The sequence below is a fragment of the Mustela nivalis genome (genome assembly GCF_964662115.1).
Source record: "Mustela nivalis genome assembly, chromosome: 1".
Taxonomy (NCBI): Eukaryota; Metazoa; Chordata; class Mammalia; order Carnivora; family Mustelidae; genus Mustela; species Mustela nivalis.
Genome location: NC_139020.1, coordinates 190,732,622 through 190,758,934, shown reverse-complemented (window position 1 = coordinate 190,758,934; position 26,313 = coordinate 190,732,622). Strand labels below are relative to the sequence as shown.

Below are 26,313 nucleotides of genomic sequence, written 5' to 3'. Positions count from 1 at the left end.
TTCTCACCAGACCCTCTATTAAGCCCAACAGCCTGTTCTTAATCTGCAGGACCATAAACACCAAACTCATATTGACAGATATAATATTTAAAGATAGATCAAATAAATGTGCTTAAAATGTCAGAAGACAAAAATATATACTGAAAAAGATATTTACCTCATCATTTTCATCAAAGATGGGATTAATTTTCCTAGGCCACATAAGGGTAGCTGAATTTAAAGCTAAGTCTTCTTGAGAAAATAGGAAGACATCTAAAAAGTAACTCATTCGGCGTTTGGATTCCTACAAAAAAAATTCCAGATATAATACACCAGGTAGAAAAACTAAGGCATGGAAAAGAGAGGAACCAAAAATTTCTAATACTCTAAACAACGTTTTGGAAACATGTCATGTTTATGAGGGCAGAACCAAACTCTCACTACTTGTAATTTATACAATGGTATATGTAAACGTCCCAAAAAAGTCTTCTGATAAACTATTAAAATGAAGAGAAATAAAAAATATATAATATTTTTACTTTTTTTTAAAGATTTATGTATTTATTTGAGAGGGAGAGAGAGCACACACACACACCTGAGGGGCAGAGGGGCAGTTAGAGAGGGACAGAAATCCTCAAGCTGACTCCCTGCTGTGCACAGAGCTTGACTATGCAGGGCTTGATCCCAGGGCCCTGAGAGCCAAAATCAAGAGTCAGCCACTTAACTAACTGAGCCACTCAAGCACTTCAATATACAACATTTTTAAAGTTAAGGTTTTTAAAGAAAAAAGAAATTTCAAAATTAAGAAAAAATCCAGTGATCAATATGAATTTATATATAACAAATTTTATATTATAGTGCAAAGTATAAAATAAATATCCATAAGTCCATAGTGATGTAAATAAGTAATTGAATAAATTAATAAGGGGCGAAGGAGATAAATCTCCATGTAGAAGAATTCCAAATAAATTATGTAGCTACTCTATTCTGGGAGAATGTTAACTTCCCAACTCTGAAGTGTGGGCAGCAAGTAATGACTTCCTTCCAGAGAGGACATTGTGGAAAGGGAGAGAAAAGAGTGGAGAGACCTGATAAATGCTACTTCAGACTGGTGATCAAGGTCAACACCAATAGTGGAAGTCATGGTGATAATATGTACCCTTGATATGATGTGATGAAAATGGCATTTACCTTTGTGATCCTCCTTCAAACCACTACCTCAGTTTACTCATGAGAAAAACATCAGATGAATTCCAAAACAGGGCTACCCTCTGATATACCTGACCCATACTTCTCAACACTACCAAGGTCATTAAAAACAAAACAAAAGAGGGGGAGCCTGGCTGGCTCAGTTGGTAGAGCATGCAACACTTGATCACAGGGTTGGAGTTCAAGCTCATGTTGGGTGTGAAGGTTACTTAAAAATAAAACAAAACAAAATGTATCTGAGAAACTGTCAGAACCAAGAGGAGACTAAGAAGTCACAATTAGATATAATGCAGCATCTAAGATAGGCTCCTGAAACAGAAAAAGGACATTAAAAACTAAGAAAAACTGAATAACTTGTGGACATTAGTTAATAATGTATTGATACTAGTTTATTAATTGTAACAAATGTACCATACTAATGTAAGATGGTAATAACGAGTAAATTGACTTGGGGGAGGGGCAACAGGGACTATGTAATATAGGAACACTCTGTACTATCTGCTCAATTTTTTTTAAAGATTTCATTTATTTATTTGACAGAGATCACAAGTAGGCAGAGAGACAGGCAGAGAGAGAGGAAGGGAAGCAAGCTCCCCCACTGAACAGAGAGCCTGATGTGGGACTTGATCCCAGGACCCAGGGATCACGACCTGTGCTGAAGGTAGAGGCTTTAACCCACTGAGCCACCCAGGCGCCCCTATCTGCTCAGTTTTTATATAAATCTAAAGCTCATCTGAAAAATAAGGTCTATTAATTATTTTATGAGTTAATTATATTTTGGGTGCCTGGGTGGCTCAGTCATTAAGCATCTGCTTTCAACTCAGGTCATGATCCCAGGGTCCTGTGATTGAGCGCCACATGGGACTCCCTGCTTGGCAGGAAGCCTGCTTTTCCCTCTCCCACTCCCCCTGCTTGTGTTCCCTCTCTTACTGTGTCTCTCTCTGTAAAATAAATAAATAAAAACTTTAGAAAAATAAAAAAATAAATATATTTCTGTATTCAGGTAATAAAAAGATTTAAAAATTTAAAGATATCATTTAATATAACATTAAAAGATATTAAGTACCTGAAAATTTATCTTAAAAAGATGTGTACAACTTCTACAGAGGAAATTACAAAATGCTGAGAGATTTAAAGAAGAGGCAAATAAATAAAAGAGATATCATGAATTGGAAGTATATATGTATAAATGTGCCAATTCTTTTTTTTAATGTACCAATTCTATTTAATGCATTCCTAATCAAAATCTTAACAGGATCTATAATGAACTCCTCAAACTCAACACACACAAAACAGACAATCATATCAAAAAATGGGCAGAAGATATGGACAGACACTTCTCCAATGAAGACATATAAATGGCTCTCAGATACATGAAAAAATGTTCATCATCACTAGCCATTAGGAAGATTCAAATTAAAACTACATTGAGATATCACCTTACACCAGTCAGAATGGCGAAAATTAGCAAGACAGGAAACAACACGTGTTGGAAGGGATGTGTAGAAAGGGGAACCCTCTTATACTGTTGGTGGGAATGCAAGTTGGTGCAGCCACTTTGGAGAACAGTGTGGAGATTCCTCAAGAAATTAAAAATAGAACTTCCTTATGACACTGCCATTGCACTACTGGGTATTTACCCCAAAGATACAGATGTAGTGAAAAGAAGGGCCATCTGTACCCCAATGTTTATAACAGCAATGGCCATGGTCGCCAAACTGTGGAAAGAACCAAGATGCCCTTCAACGGACAAAGGGATAAGGAAGATGTGGTCCATATACACTATGGAGTATTATGCCTCCATCAGAAAGGATGAATACCCAACTTTTGTAGCAACATGGACGGGACTGGAAGAGATTATGCTGAGTGAAATAAGTCAAGCAGAGAGAGTCAATTATCATATGGTTTCACTTATTTGTGGAGCATAACAAATAGCATGGAGGACATGGGGAGACAGGAGAAGGGAGTTGGGGGAAATTGGAAGGGGAGGCGAACCATGAGAGACTATGGACTCTGAAAAACAATCTGAGGGTTTTGAAGGGGCGGGGGGTGGGAGGTCGGGGTACCAGGTGGTGGGTGTTATAGAGGGCACAGATTGCATGGAGCACTGGGTGTGGTGTAAAAATAATGAATACTGTTATGCTGAAAATAAAATATAAATTTAAAAAAAAAGTACGGGGTGCCTGGGTGGCTCAGTGGGTTAAAGCCTCTGCCTTCAGCTCAGGTCATGATCCCAGAGTCCTGGGATCGAGCCCCACATCGGGCTCTCTGCTCAGCAGGGAGCCTGCTTCCTCCTTCTCTCTCTCTGCCTGCCTCTCAGCCTACTTGTAATTTCTGCCTGTCAAATAATAAATAAAATCTTTAAAAAAAATAAAAAATAAAGTACAAAAACAAAATTTAAAAAATTTTTTAAAAAAGTAGAAATTAAACAAGTTACTAGTATGTGTACCATTATCACTCTTGAATTAAGAGTCTGTGAGGGCATTAAAATTTGCAATTTTAAATCACTTTAGAGTTGCCAATTAAACTTCATACATTGGGGCAAAATGTAAATAGAATATAGCCTGTTAACAATTATTAATATAATATCAATGCAAATGCAAGCATCAGAATAGTGAATGTTAGCCTTATCCACTTGTGTTGATACATAGTGTTGAATATATGACTTGTCTTTATTATAGTCTCCCAGAAAATTGAATGCATTATTGAGCAACTTAATAAAGAACAAAAGAATTTAAAAAAAAATCTTAACAGATTTTTGTGGAATGAGAAAACAGATTCTAAAATTTATATTAGAAAGATCCTAATTCTCAAAATTTATTATGTTTTTTTTAAGATTTTATTTATTTATTTGACAGAGAGAGATCACAAGTAGGCAGAGAGGTAGGCAGAGAGAGAGGAGGAAGCAGGCTCCCCGATGAGCAGAGAGCCCGATGCGGGACTCGATCCCAGGACCCTGAGATCATGACCTGAGCCTAAGGCAGTGGCTTAACCCACTGAGCCACCCAGGTGCCCCAAAATTTATTATCAGTTTGAGGCAATCTCAACCCAAATCCCAAAACGCTATTTTATGAAATGCGATAAGCTAATTCTAAAATTGATATGAAAATGCTAAGGGTCAAGAACAAGCAAAAAACTTGGTGAGGAAGAATGGGAGGACATGCTTTACCAGGTATCAAGACTTAGTATTGCCAGAATCAGACCTATAAATCAAGAACAAACTGATGGTTGCCAGAGGGAAAGGGGTGAGGGGAAGGGCCAAATGGGTGTAAGGGATTGGGAGATGCAGGCTTCTAGTTATAGAATGAATAAGTCATGGGAGTAATGGGTACAGCACAGGGAATACAGTCAATGATATTGCAGGAGTGTTATATGGTGACAGGTAGTAGCTACACTGTGGTGGGTATAGCATAATGTATAGAGATGTTGGATCACCATGTTGTATATCTAAAACTAAAGTAACATTATGTGTCAACTACACTCAAATAAAAAAATAAAAATTAAAAACTAGTGGCTTAAAGGGGGAAAAAGATGTATTATTGCTATTAATTGTAATTAAGTCAGCGTGGTATTGATTCCAGGACAGATAGAAAGGCCAATGGAACAGAACAGAGTGTCTTAAATTAGATCTGCATAAATATGGACACTTAATACATGATAGAGGTGGCACTGCAGAGCAGCAGGGAAGGGAAGGTCTCTTTGATAAACATATAATTGCTCATCTATGTGGAAAAATAATTAGGATGGACCTCATGTCATTCACAAAAATAAGATTCTAGGAAGACTGAAAACCTAAACCTGAAAGGCAAAATTAGACAGGTCTAAAAAAGAATACAAGAAAAAATCATCATGACCCTTGGGAGGGAAAGATTTCTTAAACAAGACACAGAAAGCACTAGGAATAAAAGGAAACACTGGGTGGCTCTGCCAGTTAAGTGTCTGACTCTTGATTTTGGCTCAGGTCATGATCTCGGGGTTGTGAGATCGAGCCCTGCATTGGGCTCCACGCTGGGCATAGAGCCTGCTTAAGATTCTCTCCCTCTCCCTCAGTCGCTCTCCCCCATCTCTCTCCTCTTTCTCTCCTCTCTCTCTCTTTCTCTAAAAAGAAGGGGGGAAACTCCTCCATTTCTCCACCATGGTGGATCAAGGTGAAAAGGAGAACCCCATGTGGGAATTTTGCATCTGCAAACTTTGCTTCAACATCTATGTTGGGGAGAGTAGAGACAGACTGACCTGGGCAGCCAAGATGCTGGAGCAGCTCACAGACCAGACCCATGTGTTCTCCAAAGCTAGATACATTATTAGATCTTTCCATGTCAGGAGAAATGAAAAGACTGCCTTGCCATCCACTGCACAGTCCGTGGGGCAAAGGCAGAAGAAATCCTGGAGAAATGTCTAAATGTGTGAGAGTATGAGTCAAGAAAAAATAACTTCTCTGATATTGGAAACCTTGGCTTTGGGTCCAGGAGCACATCAATCTGGAAATCAAATATGACTCAAGCATTGGTATCTATGGCGTGGTCTTCTATGTGGTGCTAGGTAGACCAGGTTTCGGTATTGCAGATAAGAAGCACAGGACAGGCTGCACTGGGGCCAAACACAGAATTAGGAAAGAGGAGGCCATGTGCTGGTTCAAGCAGAAGTATGATGGGATCATCCTTCCTGGCAAATAAATTCCCATTTCAATCCAAAAGGTCAATAAAAACTTTTGAGTGAGAAAAATAAAAAATAAAAAAGAGGGGGGAACATTATTCCATTTAACTGCATTAAAATAAAGGATTTCTCTTCATCAAAAAACACCACTAAAAAGTTAAAATAAGGGACGCCTGGGTGGCTCAGTTGGTTAAGCAGCTGCCTTCGGCTCAGGTCATGATCCCAGCGTCCTGGGATCGAGTCCAGCATCGGGCTCCTTGCTCCGCAGGGAGCCTGCTTCTCCCTCTGACTCTGCCTTCCACTTTGTCTGCCTGTGCTCGCTCGCGCTTGCTCGCTCTCTGACAAATAAATAAATAAAATCTTTAAAAAAAAAAGTTAAAATAAATCAGAGTAAAAAAAAAAAGGATGCTTACTAATAACATCTTCAAAACTACTACACTGAGCAGCACACTTAAAAAATTTTGTGTATACTTTATCATAATTAAACAAACAAAACAAAAACAAACAAACAAACAAAGCCTCTTACAAATCAATAGAAAAAGAGGGCACCTGGATGGTTCAGTTAGTGATTACCTTCAGCTCTGGTCATAATCCCAGGGTCCTATAATTGAGCCCTGTGCTGGGATCCCTGCTCAGTGAGGAATCTGCTTCTCCCTCTGCCTCTCCCCGTGCTTGTCTGTCTCTCTCTCAAATAAATAAATAAAACCTTTAAAAAAAGAAAAAACACAAAACCCCAAAGAAAAATAGGTAAAACCATGTAAAGACATTTCACAAAAGAGGAACTCTGAATAGTCAATAAGCATATGAAAAGTTTTAGAAAGGAGGAGGAGGTCAATAACTAAGAAAATGACAAGATTGAAAATTTCACCTCAAAAAAAGAGAACAAGAGGCAATACTAACTGCCAGGAACCTACTCAGTATGGATACAAGTAAGATGTCAGAACCAGAATTCAGAGTAACAATTATAAAGTACTAGCTGGGCTTGGAAAAAAAAGAAAACAACATAGAAGACAGTAGAGAATCCCGTTCTGAAGAAATTAAAGAACTAAAATCTAATCAAAGTGAAATAAAAAAGGCTACTAATGAAATATAATAAAAAATGGAGGCTTTAACTGCTAGGATACATGAGACAGAAGAGAGAATTAGTGAAAATTAGTGATATAGAAGACCAAATGATGGAGAATAAAGAAGCTGAGAAAAAGAGAAATAAACAACTACTGGATCATGAGGAGAGAATTCAAGAGATAAGTGATACCATAAAGCAAAACAATATTAGAATAATTGGGATTCCAGAAGAAGAAGAAAGAGAAGGGGGACAAAAGGTATATTGGAGCAAATTTTAGTTGAGAACGTCCCTAATCTATGGAAGGAAACAGTCCAGGAGGCATTCAAGTCCAGGAGGCACAGAGAACACCCCTCAAAATCAATAAAAATAGGCCAACACCTTAATAGTGAAACTTGCAAATCTCAGAGACAAAGATAAAATCCTGAAAGGAGCTCAGGACAGGAATCCCATAACCTACAAGAGTACAAACATTAGAATGGAAGCAAACCTATCGACAGAGCAGGCCAGAAAGGACTGGAATGATATATTCAGGGTCCTAAATGAGAAAAATATGCGACCAAGAATACTTTATCAAGCTAGATGTCATTTAAAATAGGAGATTAAAAATATTCCAGGACAAACAGAAACTAAAAGAATTTGTGATCACTAAACCAGACCTGCAAGAAATATTAAAGGGGATCTTTTAAGTGAAAAGAGAGCCAAAAGTAAAATAGACCAGAAAGGAACAGAAACAGTATACAGAAACAGAGACTTTATGGGTAACACAGTGGCACTAAATTCATACCTTTCAATAGTTACTCTGAATGTAAATAGACTAAATGCCCCAGCCAAAAGACAGGGTATCAGACTGGATAAAAAAGCAAGACTGATATGCTGTCTGCAAGAGACTCATTTCAGACCCAAAGACACCTCCAGATTGAAAGTGAGAGAGTGGAAAACCATTGATCATGCTAATGGATATCAAAAGAAAGCTGAGATAGCAATCCTTATATCAGACAAATAAGATTTTTTTTTAATTCTTTTTTTCTAAAGATTTTATTTATTTATTTGACAGACAGATTACAAGTAAGCAGAGAGGCAGGGTTTTATCTGAGCAGAGAATCCGAACTCTCCACTGAGCAGAGTCCGATGCAGGGCTTGATCCCAGGATTCTGGGATCATGATCTGAGCCAAAGGCAGAGGCTTAACCCACTGAGCCACCCAGGCGCCCCCAGACAAATAAGATTTTAAACCAAAGACTGTAGACTATTGTCATATGTTACCTTCACAGTATAAAAAATATTTTTAAAAAGTATAAGAAAAGTGTTCAAATTCTTTTGTTTCAAGAAAATGCAAATTAGGGTGCCTGGGTGATTCAGTCAGGTAGGCATCTGCCTTCAGTTCGGGTCATGATACCAGGGTCCTGGGATCAAGCCCCACGTTCAACTCCCTGTTCAGCGGGGAACCTGCTTCTCCCTCTCCCACTGCTGCTCCCACTGCTTGTGCTCTCTCTCTTGCTGTCAATTAAATAAAATCTTAAAAAAAAAAAAAAGAAAAGAAAATTAAAAATACAATGATTTCCACCCAACAGAACAGAATTTTTTTTTCTTTTTTAAATTCCAATTAGTTAGTATACAATATAATATAGTTTCAGGTGTATAATATACTAATTCAATAATTCCATACATCACCCTGTGCTCATCACAACAAGTGCACTCCTTAATCCCTATTACCTATTTCACTCACCCCTCCCCACTCACCTCCCCTGTTGGTAACCATCAGTTTGTTCTCTATAGTTAAGAGAACAGCCTAGCAAATTTAAAATATCTCATATAACAGGAAGCATAAGTAAGGGTGTAAAATAATAAGACTCTTAGGCACTGCTGATAGGAGTATAAAATTGGAACTACTTTAGAAAAGAGTTTTGCCAGGCACCTGGGTGTCTCAGTGGGTTAAAGCCACTGCCTTCGGCTCAGGTCATGGTCTCAGGGTCCTGGGATCGAGTCCCACATCAGGCTCTCTGCTCAGCAGGGAGCCTGCTTCTCTCTCTCTCTCTCTCTCTCTCTCTCTCTGCCTGCCTCTCCATCTACTTGTGATCTCTCTCTGTCAAATAAATAAATAAAATCTTAAAAAAAAAAAAAAAAGAAACTAGAAACAGGAAAAAAAAAAAAGAAAAGAGTTTTGCCTTAGCAAGTAAATGGGAAAGTAAATACATGTTATAATGCCTGGGAGAAATGCATGAATATATATATACCAGGATACAGGTACAGAAATGTTCCCAACAGCATTGCTATTAATAGCAAATATCCAGAACAATAAAACTAAAATAACAAATCATTACATGGTTATATAATAGTGAATGTAAGAAAGCAATGAAAATTAAGTTAAGAAACAAGGGCATTACTAACATACTGTTGACAAGATTCAAAAGAATAGAAACAGTATGACTATTTATATAACGACCTAAATGAGATAAAAATTAGTTATATTGATTAGGAATGCATATTTAAATGGTAAAACTCTACAGAAATGCAAGGAAGCGATTACTATAAAAGTCAGGATAGTGTTCACATCTAGGAAAAAGAGGAGACTGTGATGAGCTTCTAATGTGTTGGCAAGGTTCTATTTCTTCCCTGGGTGATAATTATGCAGTGTTTATAACATTTTAAATTACACAGTTTATGTTTTATGCAATTTGGGGTAGGTGTGTTATGTTTCATATTTTAAACAAAGAATTATAGTACAACATAAGTGAATGGATATATAATCTTGTGCTGAGGAAGGCATAAGCATACCAATAAAGGCAGAAATCACAGAAGAAGGAAAAAAATTTTAAGACCATCTTGTTTGAGGATGAACACATAGTTGGTGAGACTAAGGAATAAAAATGTGTGATTACTGTAGAAACCAAGGGGAGACCTCTAGGGGAGAGAGAGAGAAGCAGTTATGATCAGAAGGTCACATACAGAGGGATTCAGGGGTACAGGCAATAGCCTATTTCTTACCTTCAGTTATGGCAATATAAGTGGGCACTTTAAAACTTATGTGTTTTTATGTTTTACACAATTTCAATGTGTTTATCATATTTTGAAATAAAAAGAAACTAATTTAAAATATGTAAATTTAAAATATGTAAATCAAAAGATTCTTACCTTGATCCGTAAAACCAACTCTTGAATCCCTGTAGTCCGGGCTTTTTCTACATAAGATATCAGATCCATCATCTCTTCTGTTGTCTCAGGGACTTTTAATGCATGCTCTTTAATTGCTTCAAATTCACTGCAAATACTGACATAATACTCTGCTTTACTATGGTTATGGTAATTAATACTATATTATACTCAATACATTTTCATGTGGAAGTTATATTATATTAAATTTTTTTCTGCTGATCTCTTTAACTCTCTTGAATACCCAGTTAAGTAAGCAGTGTGAGACAGAGCATACTTAGGAATGCCTTTCTGATTCCAAAGCACAGGATTTCCTCACATTGCTTCTGGGAAAATAAACATACTAGCTAATATTGATTGAGTACCATGTTTTTTATAGAAGTTACAAACTAAGATTCTTTGGGAGCCAGACAGGCAACAAATAAGTTAAATGAGTTGGATGATGAGTTGCTTGTGCAGTGGATGAACCAACCAAAGGACACATTCCCTGCGTAAAACAAAAACTGCTTCTCAGCTCCATTTACCACTAAAGGCTCAACATGGCATGGTCTTCCCACACTTTCAAGAAAAGTAAAAGATCTGGAGAGAGAGAGAGAGAGAGAGAGTGTGTGTGTGTGTGTGTGTGTGTGTGTAAAATCTTCTAATTTTGAAAGGTTGATAGCCAACTGAAAGTGTGTCTGAACAAAATGAAACACAGCATGAGACAAATAAAACTATTTGCAAGACCTATTCAGACAGCAGGCCACTGGTTTGTGAATCTGGTAGGCACTGCTGTCTCTATTTTATAGGTGACGAAAATAAGCTCAGTGACACAAGTAAATACTGGGGTCAGGAACAATCCCTGATCTTCCCAATATCATTGGAAGTCTATAGGTCCTCCATTTTCATGCAACCTGTATCCAAACACTGGTTTATTTCAATTTCTTTTTTTTTTTTTAATAATTCCGGGTTGCCTCAAAACAACTCTCACATAGTATCAAGCAAACTATTGAAACTACAAAGGAAACTTCTTAGGAGGCACCTATGAGGGGCACCTGGGTGGCTCAGTCGGTTAAACGTCTGCCTTCAGCTCAGGTCATGATCCCAGGGTCCTGGATCAAGTCCCCTACTAGGCTCCCAGCTTGGTGGGGAGTCTGCTTCTCCCTCTGCCCCTCCCCACCACTCATGCTCTCTCTCTCATTCTCTCTCTTGCAAAACTAAATAAAAAATTTTTTAAAAAGGAAGCTGCTATGAAGAGAAAGTTGTAAGTACTTATATTTTCATCTTTTTAAAAAATTTTTTTAAGTTAGTTAATTTATTTATTTATTCACCCATTCATTCATTTTAAGTAATCTCTCTACACCCAATGTGGGGATCAAACTCACAACCCCAAGATGAAGAGTTGCATGCTCTTCCAACTGAGCCAGCCAGATGCCTCTTATAGTTTAAACAAGAGTTATATTAGTAAAATATTTCTTTTAGCCCTATAATTCTGAGTTTACCAATTACTTCTACTTACCTTTCATTTTCTTTTCTATGTTTTGAAGCTATGTCATTTAATAATATGTTTGCAAAGGTTTTCGCTTTGTTTGTTAGGCCTATCTTCAAATCTTCACAATCCAAACGCACCATAGGGAAATGAACCCACTGAGGCAAAAGCATTATTTCTGAGGCAAGACTGAAAAATCTTTCTATAAACTTAAAATTAAAAAAAAAAAACATTTAAAATTCAGATCCAAGTATATTACTTGCACAGCTAAAAACCTTCAAAGCAAAGTACAAACTCTTGAGCAAATATCCCCTAAAATTGTCCCACATGGCTCCAACTTACATTTCCAACTTCATATTCTAAATCTGTCATGTGTTGCATTTCTGTGTTACCTGTTCTACAGCTGTTTTTGGTTCATTTGATAGTCTCTAAACACCCCTAAACCCTTTTGGTCTTTGTTGATGTTGCAGTCCCTCTCTTCTCCACCTATAAACATTTACTTCAAAACCCAGCTCACTTTTCACTTCTTCAAGAAACCTTCACCAATCTGGGGTGCCTGGGTGGCTCAGCAGGTTAAAGCTCCTGCCTTCAGCTTAGGTCATGATCCCAGAGTCCTGGGATCGAGCCCCAAATCAGGCTCTCTGCTCGGTGGGGAGCCTGCTTCCCCCTTTCTCTCTCTGCCTGCCTCTCTACCTACTTGTGGTCTCTCTTCCGTCAAAATAAATAAACAGAAAATCTTAAAAAAAAAAAGAAAGAAAGAAAGAAATCTTCACCAATCTTCCAAAGCAAAAACAATCATTCCCTCGTCTTTGCTTCCACAACACTTTGTCCATATTTCCATTCAAGTACTTATCTCCACATATCATCTTTGTTACTCCTATGTCTGGCTTCTAGGACAAATTAAAGCTCCTGAAGACAATGTGTATGTATTATTTATCTTTATGCCACCAAAATCTTGCTAGGTGTCTGAATATAACTGCTGAAGCAATGAATGAATAAATGAATCACTAAAGAAATTATTTGGTGTGGCTATCAGACACATGAAAAAATGTTCACTAGCCATCAGGGAGATTCAAATTAAAACCACATTGAGATACCACCTTACACCAGTTAGAATGGTCAAAATTATCAAGACAGGAAACAACATGTGTTGGAGAGGATGTGGAGAAAGGGGAACCCTCTTACACTAATGGTGGGAATGCAAGTTGGTGCAGCCACTTTGAAGAACAATGTGGAGATTCCTCAAGAAATTAAAAATAGAACTTCCCTATGACCCTGCAATTGCACTACTGGGTATTTACCCCAAAGTTACAGATGTAGTGAAAAGAAGGGCCATCTGTACCCCAATGTTTATAGCAGCAATGGCCACGGTCGCTGGAAACTGTGGAAAGAATCAAGATGCCTTCAATGGACGAAGGGATAAGGAAGATGTGGTCCATATACGCTATGGAGTATTACGCCTCCATCAGAAAGGACGAATACCCAACTTTTGTGGCAACATGACTGGAAGAGATTATGCTGAGTGAAATAAGTCAAGCAGAGAGAGTTAAGTATCATATGGTTTCACTTATTTGTGGAGCATAACAAATAACATGAAGGACATAGGGAGATGGAGAAGAGATGGGAGTTGAGGGAAATTGGAAGGGGAGGTGAACCATGAGAGACTATGGACTCTGAAAAACAATCTGAGGGTTTTGAAGGGGCAGGGGGCAGGAGGTTGGGGGAGCCAGGTGGTGGGTATTAAGGAGGGCACATATTGCATGGAGCACTGGGTGTGGTGCAAAAACAATAAATTCTGTTATGCTGAAAATAAATGTTTTAAAAAATGCAAACAAACAAAAAAAGAAATTATTTGGTGAACATAAAAGCTTAATAAAATCATATTCTGAGTAAGAAATTCCAATAACTTTAATTGGAGCATTTACTTTCCAGGAAAAAAAAACCTAATTTAAAAAAAGAAAGTATAAAAATAAATAAAGAAAAATAAAAAAAGAAAGTCAAAGGCATTAATGAAAAACAGAATTACCACTTACTTCTGTGTATTCATCAAAAGTATGATCTTCCGCCTGAAAAGTCTCTATCATCTTATCTGCAGTTCCATCAAGAAGCCAATTGTATTTTTCAACTGAAAATTAATAACCTAATTTAAATTCAATAATAAGACACATTCAAAATAAAGTGCTTTTTGATATGATTATGGAAAGAAGCAGACTATTTAATCAAATATTATTAATGGAGAATTAAATGTATAAATAGGGATAGAATAAAATAAACTTAACAGGAAAACCAGGTTAAATATGGCATTTTAAAATAAAGATAATAGTGTATGCATTGATCTTACAATAACTTAGAGGTTCAGATAAGCCAATTAATAGAAGTTTTTGATTAAGAAAATGTCAAATAACTATCTTGACCCATACACACTTAAAGAGACTGTAGAACGAGCTGCAGTCTCTTCAAAACTATTCTTCAAAATTATCTTAATTTAAACCTTGATTTAGCTTTCTCCTTATTCCAGCATCTCTTCTATCTGCTTTTTTGCTTTATTACTCTGATCCTGTTAACATTCACCCTTTGGACTAAACAACAGAATTCAAGTTTGATTCTGCTAAAAGCCATGCCAATGCTGACTTCTGGCTCTTCTTACTTTATTCATGACATCCCCAGACAACCAAATAACTAATTTCCACCAAAAATAAAAGTGGTATTCTTTTATGATAAGAGGTGTAATATTACATATATGATATATACCGTATGTCTCATAATGTTTTCTTGCGCCTTCTAAGTTATGATGTATTGCCAACTTCAGTGTAGTAAGAGCCCATTCTAACACATGTTCAGGAAGTTGTGTGTCAAGATTTACAGTTGGTGAAGTTCCTGCTAGCCAAGAAGGAACTGTTTGGACATTCTAACAAAAATTAAAATGACAGTTTATGAAATAAATATCTATTCAATTTGTCTAGACATCGATCTTATACAATATTTTTAAACATTCTGTTCAGATTTCAGTGGTCCAAAAAAAGATAACCTAATGCAAAATCATGATTTAAAATTGTATAGTTTGAGGCACCTGGCTCAGTCTATTGAGCGTGCAACTCTTGATCTCAGGGATGGGGAGTTTGAGCCCCATGTTGGGTGTAGAGATTACTTAAAAATAAAATCTTAAAAGTAATAAAATAAAATAAAATTGTATAGTTTGTAGTATAATATAAAAACTTGAGTTAGTTTTCTATCATTCAACAAGTACTTATTGAATTACTATAATGTCTAAGTGATTCTACTAGAAAGTAGAGAAAACAAACATGAGAAGGAGCTAGTCCTTAAGAAGCTCACAACTATGTAGGTAAGATGGAATGGGCACATAAATATCAATTCCTAACGGTAATAAAAGTTCTAAGAAGGAAAATAACATTTTTAGTCAGGGAACTTTATCAAAAAGAAAGCACTTTCTAATTTAAAATTACTTAGAGGATGGAAATAAAACAGTTGTAATATTTTATGCACATGTTCACTTTATGGTTTCAACATCACTTAAAATTTTGAAAGAGACCCATATAAAGAAACCAAGTGCATAAGGATGGCAGAATACCTGTAGAGCTTCAGTTATCCGCTCTACCAAACCCAAAACAACATCTTCCAAATCTTGAAAGGTAGGATAAAATTCCATTTTATCATCATCAAATGTTAGTTCCATCTTAAATATTGGCAGCCCACGTTGATCTTCTTGGTCAAAGAGTTTCACGAATCCTTCTACAGTTCTCTTTAAGAAATCCTTTAGCTGCATGATATCATAAATTATTACTTTAGAATGTACAAATCCAACCTTTAGTCCAAAATCAGTGAGCTATTCTCTACAATTAAGCTATTCTATCAGTCCATTAAGTCCTCAAAATTTTCTTCATTCAGAACAATATGTTCCTAATAAGTTGTCTAAAATAATAAATAGAATAATATATACAAACTTTAATTTTTTTTTGAATAGCAACGATCTTAATATGGCAACTAGAATTTCCCACATTCTTTAGTCATTCTTTCCCTGACACAGAAAACATTTCAGAAAACTAAACAGCATGGTGAAGACTAATGGGAGGAGAGGCTGGACACCTGAGGGTGAGGATGTTATGAAGGGACATGCACATGAGGTGAGGGACAGTGGTATGCTAGTTATCTCCTAGTGTCAACTATTAAATATTCAAAACTTCTATGAGCCAGTTACTAAACCTTGGATGACTAAAAATCACCATGGTGGGAATATTTACACCAAGAAATTAGCAAACACTACAAATTAGGACTTTTCTTCCCCAGCCTCAACACCAGATTTCCAGCACATCACTAGGTGAGGGTGAAGCTACTGGAACTTCAAAATGTGCACAGTAAGTTACCAAAGGAAAAATAATGTATTCTTTTTTTTTTAAGATTTTATTTTAGAGAGATGGTGGGGAGGGGCAAAGGGAGAGAGAATCTCAAGCAGACTCCACACTGAATGCAGAGTTGGACCAGGGCTCCATCTCACAACCCTGAGATCATGACTTGAGTTGAAACCCAGCATAGAATGCTCAACTGACTAATCCACCCAGATGCCCCCAAATAATGTATTCTTATGTAGAAACCAGCTATTGGAAATTTAGCCAAGCAGATAAATACAGGTCTAAAACCATCTTCAAAATGTTCTTCATCTCTACTTCTTATCAAATAATTATAGTTCTCTGAAGAGGATAAAGGTAAAAAGGAAATATTGTATATTAATTACAGGGTTATATACTAGATATTAAATATGTCCTTTTAAGGGTATATTGAAAATTTTATGGAATGTTTGGAGATATTTTCTAAAAGGGAAAGGTTCTTTTTAAAGATTTTATTTATTTATTTATTTGACAGTGAGAGAGATCACAAGTAGGCAGAGAGGCAGGCTGAAAGAGAGGCGGGGAAGCAGGCTCCCTGATGAGCAGAAAGCCCAATGCGGGACTTGATCTCAGGACCCTGAGATCATGACCTGAGTCGAAGGCAGAGGCTTTAACCCACTAAGCCACCCAGGTGCCCCTAAAAGGGAAAGTTTTTATTCAAAATTATTTTTTTAAACTGTATTCCCACAATGGTAAAAATTTAAGAAGCCCATAAATATAAAATTAATATAAATTAATATTTTCTTTAAAGATGATCAATTCCATTTCAAGTCAAGATTTTACTGAGGAAAAAATGAGAATCAACCAACTTGTGATTTCATATGTTCAAAAATGTATTAGGGTAGTTCTTTGTTAATATTCTCCAATAAAGCTGTGGATAATAGTTCATAGACTTTCAGCATGAGCCCAGTAATCATTTATAATATTGACACATACTTCTAGATTTTCTTTTCATTTTAGATTGCTTCAGATATTGCTTCAAAAATGAAGTATTTTTATGCTAAACTAATTTAAATTAAAATCATGGTAAAAAATTTTTCTTACTTTATTTCAAAATAATTACCTAGCATTATGTCTAAATAGAATCTTATTTAAAATAATAAACTAGGGGCACCTGGGTGGCTCAGTGGTTAAGCCTCTGCCTTCGGCTCGGGTCATGATCTCAGGGTCTTGGGATCGAGCCCCGCATCGGACTCTCTGCTCAGTGGGGAGCCTGCTTCCCCCTCTCTCTCTCTGCCTGCCTCTCTGACTACTTGTGATCTCTGTAAAATAAATAAATAAAATCTTTTAAAAAAAACTTAAAATAATAAACTAAAACATCAGTTTTAAATTCAACACCCCAAAAATGAATGATCCAATTAAGAAATGAGCAGAAGACAAAGACATTTTTCCAAAGAAGACATAATGAAAATATGCTCAACATCAAGGATCATCAGAGAAAAACAAATCAAAACTACAATAAGATATCACCTCACACCTGTCAGAATGGCTAAAATCAAGAACATAAGAAACAACAGCTGTTGGGGAGGATGTGGAGAAAGGGGAATCATGCAGTGTTGGTGGAAATACAAACTGGTGCAACCACTGTGGAAAACAGTATGGGGGTTCCTCAGAAAGTTAAAAATAGAACTACCCTACAATGCAGTAATTGCACTATGAGGCATTTATTCAAAGAATAAAAAAATACTAATTTAAAGGGAAACATGCACCCTGATGTTTATAATAGCATTGTCTACAACAGTCAAATTATGGAAGCAGCCCAAGTGTCCATAGACAGATAAAAGGATAAAGACAATATGGTGTATGTATGTGTATGTATATGCATGCATGTATATATAGTGGAATATATACATGATAGAATATTACTCAGCCATAAAAAAGAATGAAATCCTGCCATTTGCAATGACCTGGATGGAGCTAGAGAGTATAATGCTAAGTGAAATAAGTCAGTCAGAGAAACACAGATATCAGATACCATACAATTTCACTCATCTGTAGAATTTAAGAAAAAAAAACAAATGAGCAAAGGGGGGGTAAAAAGAGAGGCAAACCAAGAAACAGACTCTTAACTATAAAGAACAAACTGATGGTTGCCAGAGGGGAGGGGCATGGAAGAATGGATTAAATAGGTGATGGGGATTAAGGAGGGCACTTGGCAGGATGAGCACTGGGTGATGTATGGAAGTGTCGAATCATTATATTGTACATCTGAAACTAATACAATACTGTATATTAACTAACTGGAATTTAAATAAAAACTTAACAAATAATAAAGTAAAATAACAAACTAATCTTATTAACATTATTATTTCAGATGTATAGAACAAATTTACCTGATTTGACATAAGTGTGGAAACACAGTTATAGAATGCATCCAATTTTTCAGGTTTGATGGCATCTAGAGTTTCCTTCTTGGTAAAAAGACTTATAACCTTTGGATACCATGTGCTCATTATTTTCTCTTCTGCCTTTCTAGCTTGTATTGATAGATCATTTTTCAGTGATTCACAATCAATTGGCCCTTTAGCTCTATTTATGAGAAAAGTAAAAATGATTTAAAGCAAATGATAAATATTGGTCTTCATATACAATTCTTTAAAAATAAGATAAAATTTTTTAATCTAAAGAAAATTTCACAAGACTTAACAGTTTTAAAATGTATACAGTCAAAATGTAAAGACTCAAGTAGGAGACATTCAAATCTTAAATGTTAATTAATAAATAGGAGATTTTACCTAATCCCCGTTAAATCTAGCAAAACTGAATTGGAAAACGTCGTGTAACCAAGATCCAGCAATATTTTCATAGTTGGATGAACAATGTGCAAATTAGCTGATATTTGATTTCTTGTCTGCACATAGCTGGAATGCCAAGGATTAGAATAATCCAGTCCTCTGGAAAAGCAAAACACCATATCAAACAGGATTCAAACAGGCTCTAAATTTTAGGAAGTAAAATTATGACATGGAATTAGTATAAAGCAAGAGAAGATGAAAATATGTTCAGCAATGGAAGCTTTAGGAGTCATGAATGTAATAAAAATGCATCAAGATCTTGAAAGCACATTATCTTCAGAGAGGACAGAGACCACCTGTCTGATGAGCAGACTGATGAGCCAGGAGGGAGTGCCCTGCTAACTTCCACTGTGTTCTGGCCCAGTTAGTTACCTTGGGTAGAGATAAATGAACTCAGTTCCTTGGGACTGGAGAAAAGGGATGAAGAAATCTGTCTGGCATACACTAAAGATTACTTAAGGCTAAGTTGACCTAAAGTTTCTGTAAAGGTCCCCCTAATTGTGTAAACAGCAAACAGACAAGTTCAGAGCAAGGATAACTTTAGGGGAAAAAAAAGAACAGTAGTGTTATTTTTTAGATGTATTCAAAATACCTTTGAGCTTCACAGTTCTAGACTTAAACGTAAGATCAGCTTATTTTCAATCTGTTATCAAAACCTAGATGCAATTCTGTTTTTAAAATAACTTACTGGGGCATCTGAGAGTCTCGGTTGAGTCTCCAATTCTTGATTTAGGCTGGGGTCATGATCTTGGGGTTGTGGGAACAATCTGAGCACTGGGCCCCATGCTGGGCAGGGAGTCCTCTTGGGATTCATTCTCTCCCCTCCCCCACCTCTCCCTCTGCTCATGCTCGTGCTCTCTCTTGCTCTCTCTCTAAAATAAATAAATAAATCTTTAACTAATAATAATAATTTACTCACTCAGGGGATTTAGGTAAAGGGCCTCCTTCATCTTCAAGCCATTTAACTGGAGGTTTCACAAGAACACTCCTCACTAAAATACATATATGTATTAATATTTATTGAAAACCTTTGCAAGTCCTACTCAAACAAAAGTTTCTAACTTTTGATATTGAAGAATATAGTTTATTGAGCATTAAAATGAGTAGAAGAAAAAATTCCTTTATTTGAAAAAAAATCAAGTGCTTGATACTAGTTTGGTATTATTTTGGGTGTGAATTCAGATAGAGTAAAGCTTTAAGTTTTGGGGGTTTTTTGCATTCTATCTACTAAAAGGCCACTTAAGAAAATTTATTCCAGGGACACCTGGGTGGCTCAGTCAGTTGAACATCTGCCTTTGGCTTGGGTCATGATCCCAGGGTCTTTGAATCGAGTCCCTCACAAAGCTCCTTGCTCAGGGGGGAGCGTACTTCTCCCTCTGCCTGCCGCTCCCCCTGCTTGTGTGCTCGCTCTCTCTCTCTCTGACAAATGAGTAAAATCTTTAAAAAAAAAAAAAAGAAAAGAAAACCTATTCCAATAAAAATTGCAAATGTTAAATCTCTAATAAACTTCCCTAAATACAGTAATATTTTTAATAATTCTGTAATCAGGGGCGCCTGGGTGGCTCAGTGGGTTAAAGTCTGCCTTCAGCTAAGGTCTTGGTCTCAGGGTCCTGGGATCGAGCCTCACATCTGGCTCTCTGCTCGGCAGGGAGCCTGCTTCCTCCTCTCTCTCCTGCCTGCCTCTCTGACTACTTGTGATCTGTCTGTCAAATAAATAAATAAAAATCTTTTTTAAAAATTTGTAAACAATATAACTATACCCATAAAGATAAAGAGAAAAATCAAAAAGTTATTAGCTAATAAGCACATAAAAATTACACAAAGTTCCCTTGAGTTACAAAGATTCTGACCAGATAATAAGCTCAAAATAAAAACTTTTTTTTAAAGTAGATTTCATTTTTTTTTTTAAAGGTATCTCTACACCCAACGTGGGGCTTGAACCTACAACCCCAAAATCAAGAGTTCCACACTCTACTGAATGAGTCAACCACGTACCCCTCAAAATAAAACTTTAAATTAATATCTAAGGGGGCACCTGGGTGGCTCAGTGGATTAAAGCCTCTGCTTTCAGGGCGCCTGGGTGGCTCGGTGGGTTGAGCCGCTGCCTTCGGCTCAGGTCATGATCTCGGGGTCCTGGGATCGAGTCCTGCATCGGGCTCTCTGCTCAGTGGGGAGCCTGCTCCCCTCTTTCTCTCTCTGCCTGCCTCTCTGTCTACTTGTGATCTCTCTCTGTCAAATAAATAAATACAATCTTTAAAAAAATAAAATAAAATAAAGCCTCTGCTTTCGACTCAGGTCATGATCCCAGAGTCCTGGGATTAAGCCCCGCATCGGGCTCTCTACTCAGCAGGGAGCCTGCATCCCCTCTCTCTGCCTGCCTCTCTGCCTACTTGTGATCTCTGTCTGTCAAATAAATAAATAAAAATCTTAAATAATAATAATAATAATATCTAAGAAATACATATAGCTAAATACATAGATATTCATTATTCATATTTCTACTTTTGAATAGGAGGGGTGGAGAACAAAAGTCAAAGAAGCTTGATGTGTGTTAAATGCTACTTACCCAGATACCTCTTCATGCTGTTTTCAAAGTCACTTGACACCTCACTTATGAGACTATTCATGAGTTCTTCTCTTTCTTTCCCTTCCTTTAAAGACTCAGGTATCAGCATTAACATGTGATCCAGCCATTCCTGCTGAATAGGTACTATAGGACTGCTTTCTACACACTGCTTCATATAAATATAGTTTAACTGAGAATATAATAAGAAAAAATTAAGTGTTCTTTTTTTTAACATCTTAATTTTATTTTTTTTTTCAGTGTTCCAAGATTCATGGTGTAGTATTTCAGTGTAACTCCTGAGCTCTGTCTATTCAAGACAACATTTTTTTCAGAATAGAAGTATTCTGAAAAAAAATAACATGTTTTCAGAATAAAAACCAATAAAAACCTTTACCCAGGGCGCCTGGGTGGCTCAGTGGGTTAAGCCGCTGCCTTCGGCTCAGGTCATGATCTCAGGGTCCTGGGATCGAGTCCCGCATCGGGCTCTCTGCTCAGCAGGGAGCCTGCTTCCCTCTCTCTCTCTGCCTGCCTCTCTGCCTACTTGTGATCTCTCTCTGTCAAATAAATAAATAAAATCTTTAAAAAAAAAAAAACCTTTACCCAAAAGTATGACCTATAAAGAAGCCTTTTTTTAAATGCTCAGTTTATATTTATTGAATGAATAAGAATTAGAAATTGGGAGCAAAGAGTGAGCTAGGGAAGCTGGGTGTGCCCATGTGTTATCCACTCAAACACTGAAATATTTAGCATTAATCCACTAAACAGTCAGAAATTGGCAACTATGAACCCTAGCACCAAGGTACACAATTGATAAAACAATCAAGAATGACAGGAAACAACACAATAAATTATGGGTGAATATTATTAAATATTTTAGAATATTTAATCAAACTGATTATTTTAAAATATTACCAAGGTGGTTCCCCTCCCCAATCTGCATGTTATACTTGAGAAAACTAATCTTGTGATAATCCCTTCACTCAAACCAGGGTTGAAGCCTAAGGTTTTATGTATTAAAATACATATAAATGCAAATCCATCAGTATCTTAAACATACAATAGAAATGAATTAGGTTGTCTTAAATATTTAAGAGTGTACTCTGAGTTTAACATGCAAGCTTGCTGGGACTTTCTGAATAGGAATACAGTATTATAAAACAAAAAATAAATAATGTCTCATCTAGGGAAAAAATATGACCTTCTTATGGGCAATATGTGTGTGGTTTAAAAGGAGAACAGAATAATGGTTAAGAAAAAAGAAAGAGGAGAAAAGACTATAGGGTGTGGATAAGAACAGAAATGTAACAGCTAAATGAAACCAGAAGAAACAGAGAGGGCCTCCAATACAGCATACCCAAGTGGTGGGGCTAGAACAGAACCAATTTAATCTGGAGGGAGCCATGAGAATAGAGTAAGAACTAACTTGTTACCTCCAGGATAGTGTGAGATAATCACAAAAACAAATTGATTTAGGCAAACCAGAGCCTCAAGCAGGAAAGGACCCTGGTTTCCTGGAGACTGAGAGAGGGGACTGAAGGGAATGGAGAGCCTGGGGTAGTAGAACAAACAGAAGCTCATAGCCTCAAAGGTTTCAAATAGGGAAATCTAGGGAGTAACAGGAATTAGGAAGAGGAGAAAAGGATTATTTAGAACATTTATGTTGGGCAAAGGGCTCTAAGCAATTTGGACCTCCACTTCTGATGGACATCAACAACACAAGCTGGTGTCCCTGCATTTCATGTCATGGTTCCATGGCTAACCTGTGATGACAACCACTCTGCACCCTGGATGAAAGCAGTCAGGGCTGGAGGAGAGAGCCCTGCCAAGAAAGTGAAGGCAGGGTGGCAAGACTAAAGGTTCTTCCCACTGGACCCTACGTAGTGGCAGCCAAAATGGATTTCTAGCAGGTAATATGTCATATACTTCATAAAAGGGGCTTTGTAAATGAATATAGATGAGGGAACTAGGTACAAAATGCAATCCCTCAGCTTTTCATACTGAAAGAATAAATCATGCTCTCTGGAGCCCTCATGTATGAACTATAAATTCACTGGAAGTCAGGTGTCTGGGCAGGTGTCTGGGCAGGAAAACATTTTGCTCTGGCTTTTCAAAGAAACTATTTTATATTTCTCTTTATTTTTTATGAATTCTTGCCAAATTAATGTTCTCTGTATACTTTCCATTTTCTCAAGGCAAAACAAAGACCCTTTGTTTAATTTATTATTCCTTCATTCAACAAATATTAATTCAATAAATATCCACTCTTCCAGGAAACAAAACAAAGCTCCTGCTCTCTTGGAGAATATATTCTGGCATAATAGCAGCATAATTTTATAAATTCTCCCATAACAATAAGTAATCCAACAAAAATAGACAAGAACAAACAGAAAGATAATATGTAATCTTGGTAAAGTTATTTTAACATGAAAATTTCAGTTTGTCTCAAAATAATTTAATGTAACCCCAAGAAAAATACCTGCATACATGCTTATAGAACTAGACACACTGAGTCTCAAGTTCATGTGGAAAAATAAACATGTGATAATAGCCAAGAAATTCCTGAGAAAGAATATCTACAAGGGAGAACTAGCCTTAGGAAACATTAAAACATATTATAAAGTCTCTCTAATTAAAACAGTGTGGTACAGGAGCCTGGATAGACAAACTAGTGGGGAAAAAAAGAAAGTCAGGAAATAGGCCCAGTAAGTAGGAAAATATAGCATATGACAAATGTGGTATATCAAATCAGCAGAACAAAGATGAAGATTTTAAAAAATACTTCTGGACAACTGGCTAGCCATTTGGAAAAAGAGAAATTTAATTCATATCTTCCACCATACACAAGAGTAAATTCCAAATATATCAGGAATTTTAATTAAATGATAAAAACTACACAAGGACAAAAAAATGGATAAATTCTGCTCTAATTGAAGGTAGAGGAAAACTTACTAGCTATTATTTAAGTTCCAGATACAAAAAAGAAAAAATGACTGACAAATTCTGACTACATAAAAATTAAAATGTTTTCATGGCAAAACAAGTCACAATAAAAATGACCAAAAGACAACTGGCAATCTGGGACAAAATATTTGCAACATATATCTCAAAGTATAAAGAATGTTTAAAAATGTAAGGGATAGATGAAATTTGAGGACATTATGCTCAATGAAATAAGCCAATGACAAAAAAACAAATATTATATAATTCCACTTATATGAAGTATCTAGGGTAGTCTGATTCATAGAAACAGACAATAGAATGGTAGTTGCCAGGGCCTGAGGGAAGAGAGAAATGTGGAGTTGTTTAGTGAGTACAAAGTTTCACTTTTACAAGAGGAAAGGTTCTGGAGATACACAACTATGTGAAAAAGCACCACTGAACCATACACTTAAAAATGGTTAAGATGGGGACGTCTGGGTGGCTTGTCAGTTGATCATCCAACTCTTGGTTTTGGCTCAGGTCATGATCTCAGGGTTATTGATCAAGCTCAGCACAGAATCTGCTGAGATTATCTCTTACCCTCTTCCTTTATCCCTCCCCCTGCTTCTGCATCCTCTCTCTCTCTCTCTCTCTCTCTCTCTCTCTCTCTCCCAAATAAATAAATAAAATATTTTTTAAAAAATAGTTAAGGGGCGCCTGGGTGGCTCAGTGGGTTAAGCCGCTGCCTTCGGCTCAGGTCATGATCACAGGGTCCTGGGATCGAGTCCCGCATCGGACTCTCTGCTCAACAGGGAGCCTGCTTCCCTCTCTCTCTCTCTCTGCCTGCCTCTCTGTCTACTTGTGATTTCTCTCTATCAAATAAATAAATAAAATCTTTTAAAAAAATAAATAAAATAAAAAAAAAAAAAGTAGCAACATGGACGGGACTGGAAGAGATTATTATGCTGAGTGAAATAAGTCAAGCAGAGAGAGTCAATTATCATATGGTTTCACTTATTTGTGGAACATAACAAATAGCATGGAGGACATGGGGAGTTAGAGAGGAGAAGGGAGTTGGGGGAAATTGGAAGGGGAGGTGAACCATGAGAGACTATGGACTCTGAAAAACAATCTGAGGGTTTTGAAGGGGTGGGGGGTGGGAGGTTGGGGTACTAGGTGGTGGGTATTATAAAGGGCACGAATTGCATGGAGCACTGGGTGTGGTGAAAAATAATGAATACTGTTATGCTGAAAATAAAAAATAAATTAAAAAAAAAATAAATAAAATAAATAAAAAATAGTTAAGATGGTAAACTTTATGTTGTGTGTATTTTACCAGATTTTAATTTCCGGGAAAATAAGACCAAATCCAAGAGAAAAACGGGAAGAAAATATGAGCCAACATTCTGCAATAAAAATGTTATGAAAATGGCTCTTAATTAATGAAAAATACCTAGTCCTATCATAATTAAAAGAAAGCATACTTAAACTACCCTGAGATACCATTTGTAACTTATCAGATGGATAAAAAGAAAATAAAAATATGACCCTCACATATGAGATCATGGGAAAGAAACACTCACAAATTGCAAGTAGGAATGTGAAAGCAGGGGGTTCAGAAGTGAATTACTGTTTCATGCCTGGCTACCTATTTTAGACTGTAAGACAGTAGAAAGTAAAAACTGTGGATGAAGAGTGAGGATGCTAAGGACATACACACAAATATGCCTTGCAATTCACCCAGTCTCATGTTAAATGTTTCTGAATGCTTTGTATCAGTTGTTGTATCTAGTAAAGAGGCAAAACACAAAGTCTCCATAAAGGTTGGGAGGGAGGGAGGGGGAAACAAAGGGAGAGAGGGAGGGAGGGGAAGTCAGGAAGGGAGAGGGAGGGAGGGAGGGAAGAAGGGAGAGAGAGAGGAAGGAAAGAAGGAAGAGGGAGGGGAAGGGAAGGAGAGGGGGAGGATGGAGGGAGAAGGATAGAAAGAAAGAGAAGGAGAGAGGGAGGGAAGACCGATAGAAAGAAAAGAAATGAAGAGAAAAGAAAAGAAAGGAAGGAAAAGAAAAAGAGAAAACTTGGAGTAGCTGAAATTGGGCTCTTCCATAG

General features: G+C 36.8%; 1 protein-coding gene and 1 pseudogene across 8 annotated transcripts in view; one reads left to right on the top strand and one right to left on the bottom strand.

Annotated features, from left to right (window-relative positions):
• The window catches only part of DNAH12 (dynein axonemal heavy chain 12), a 228,390-nt gene that overhangs the window by 176,086 nt on the left and 25,991 nt on the right, over nucleotides 1-26,313 (bottom strand). For all 7 annotated transcript variants that reach the window (XM_082738549.1, XM_082738550.1, XM_082738545.1 and 4 more), the window contains 10 exons: nucleotides 21,289-21,478; nucleotides 19,642-19,714; nucleotides 18,663-18,821; nucleotides 18,261-18,456; nucleotides 15,114-15,302; nucleotides 14,276-14,432; nucleotides 13,558-13,649; nucleotides 11,555-11,733; nucleotides 10,039-10,174; nucleotides 158-283 (listed from right to left, as the gene is read on the bottom strand). In XM_082738549.1, the coding sequence (XP_082594675.1) occupies nucleotides 158-283; nucleotides 10,039-10,174; nucleotides 11,555-11,733; nucleotides 13,558-13,649; nucleotides 14,276-14,432; nucleotides 15,114-15,302; nucleotides 18,261-18,456; nucleotides 18,663-18,821; nucleotides 19,642-19,714; nucleotides 21,289-21,478 (1,497 nt within the window). The remainder of the gene's footprint in view (nucleotides 1-157; nucleotides 284-10,038; nucleotides 10,175-11,554; nucleotides 11,734-13,557; nucleotides 13,650-14,275; nucleotides 14,433-15,113; nucleotides 15,303-18,260; nucleotides 18,457-18,662; nucleotides 18,822-19,641; nucleotides 19,715-21,288; nucleotides 21,479-26,313) is intronic.
• Nucleotides 5,312-5,898, top strand: LOC309844232 (large ribosomal subunit protein uL5 pseudogene; annotated as a pseudogene). The gene has a single exon. The product of its transcript is annotated as a large ribosomal subunit protein uL5 pseudogene (transcript).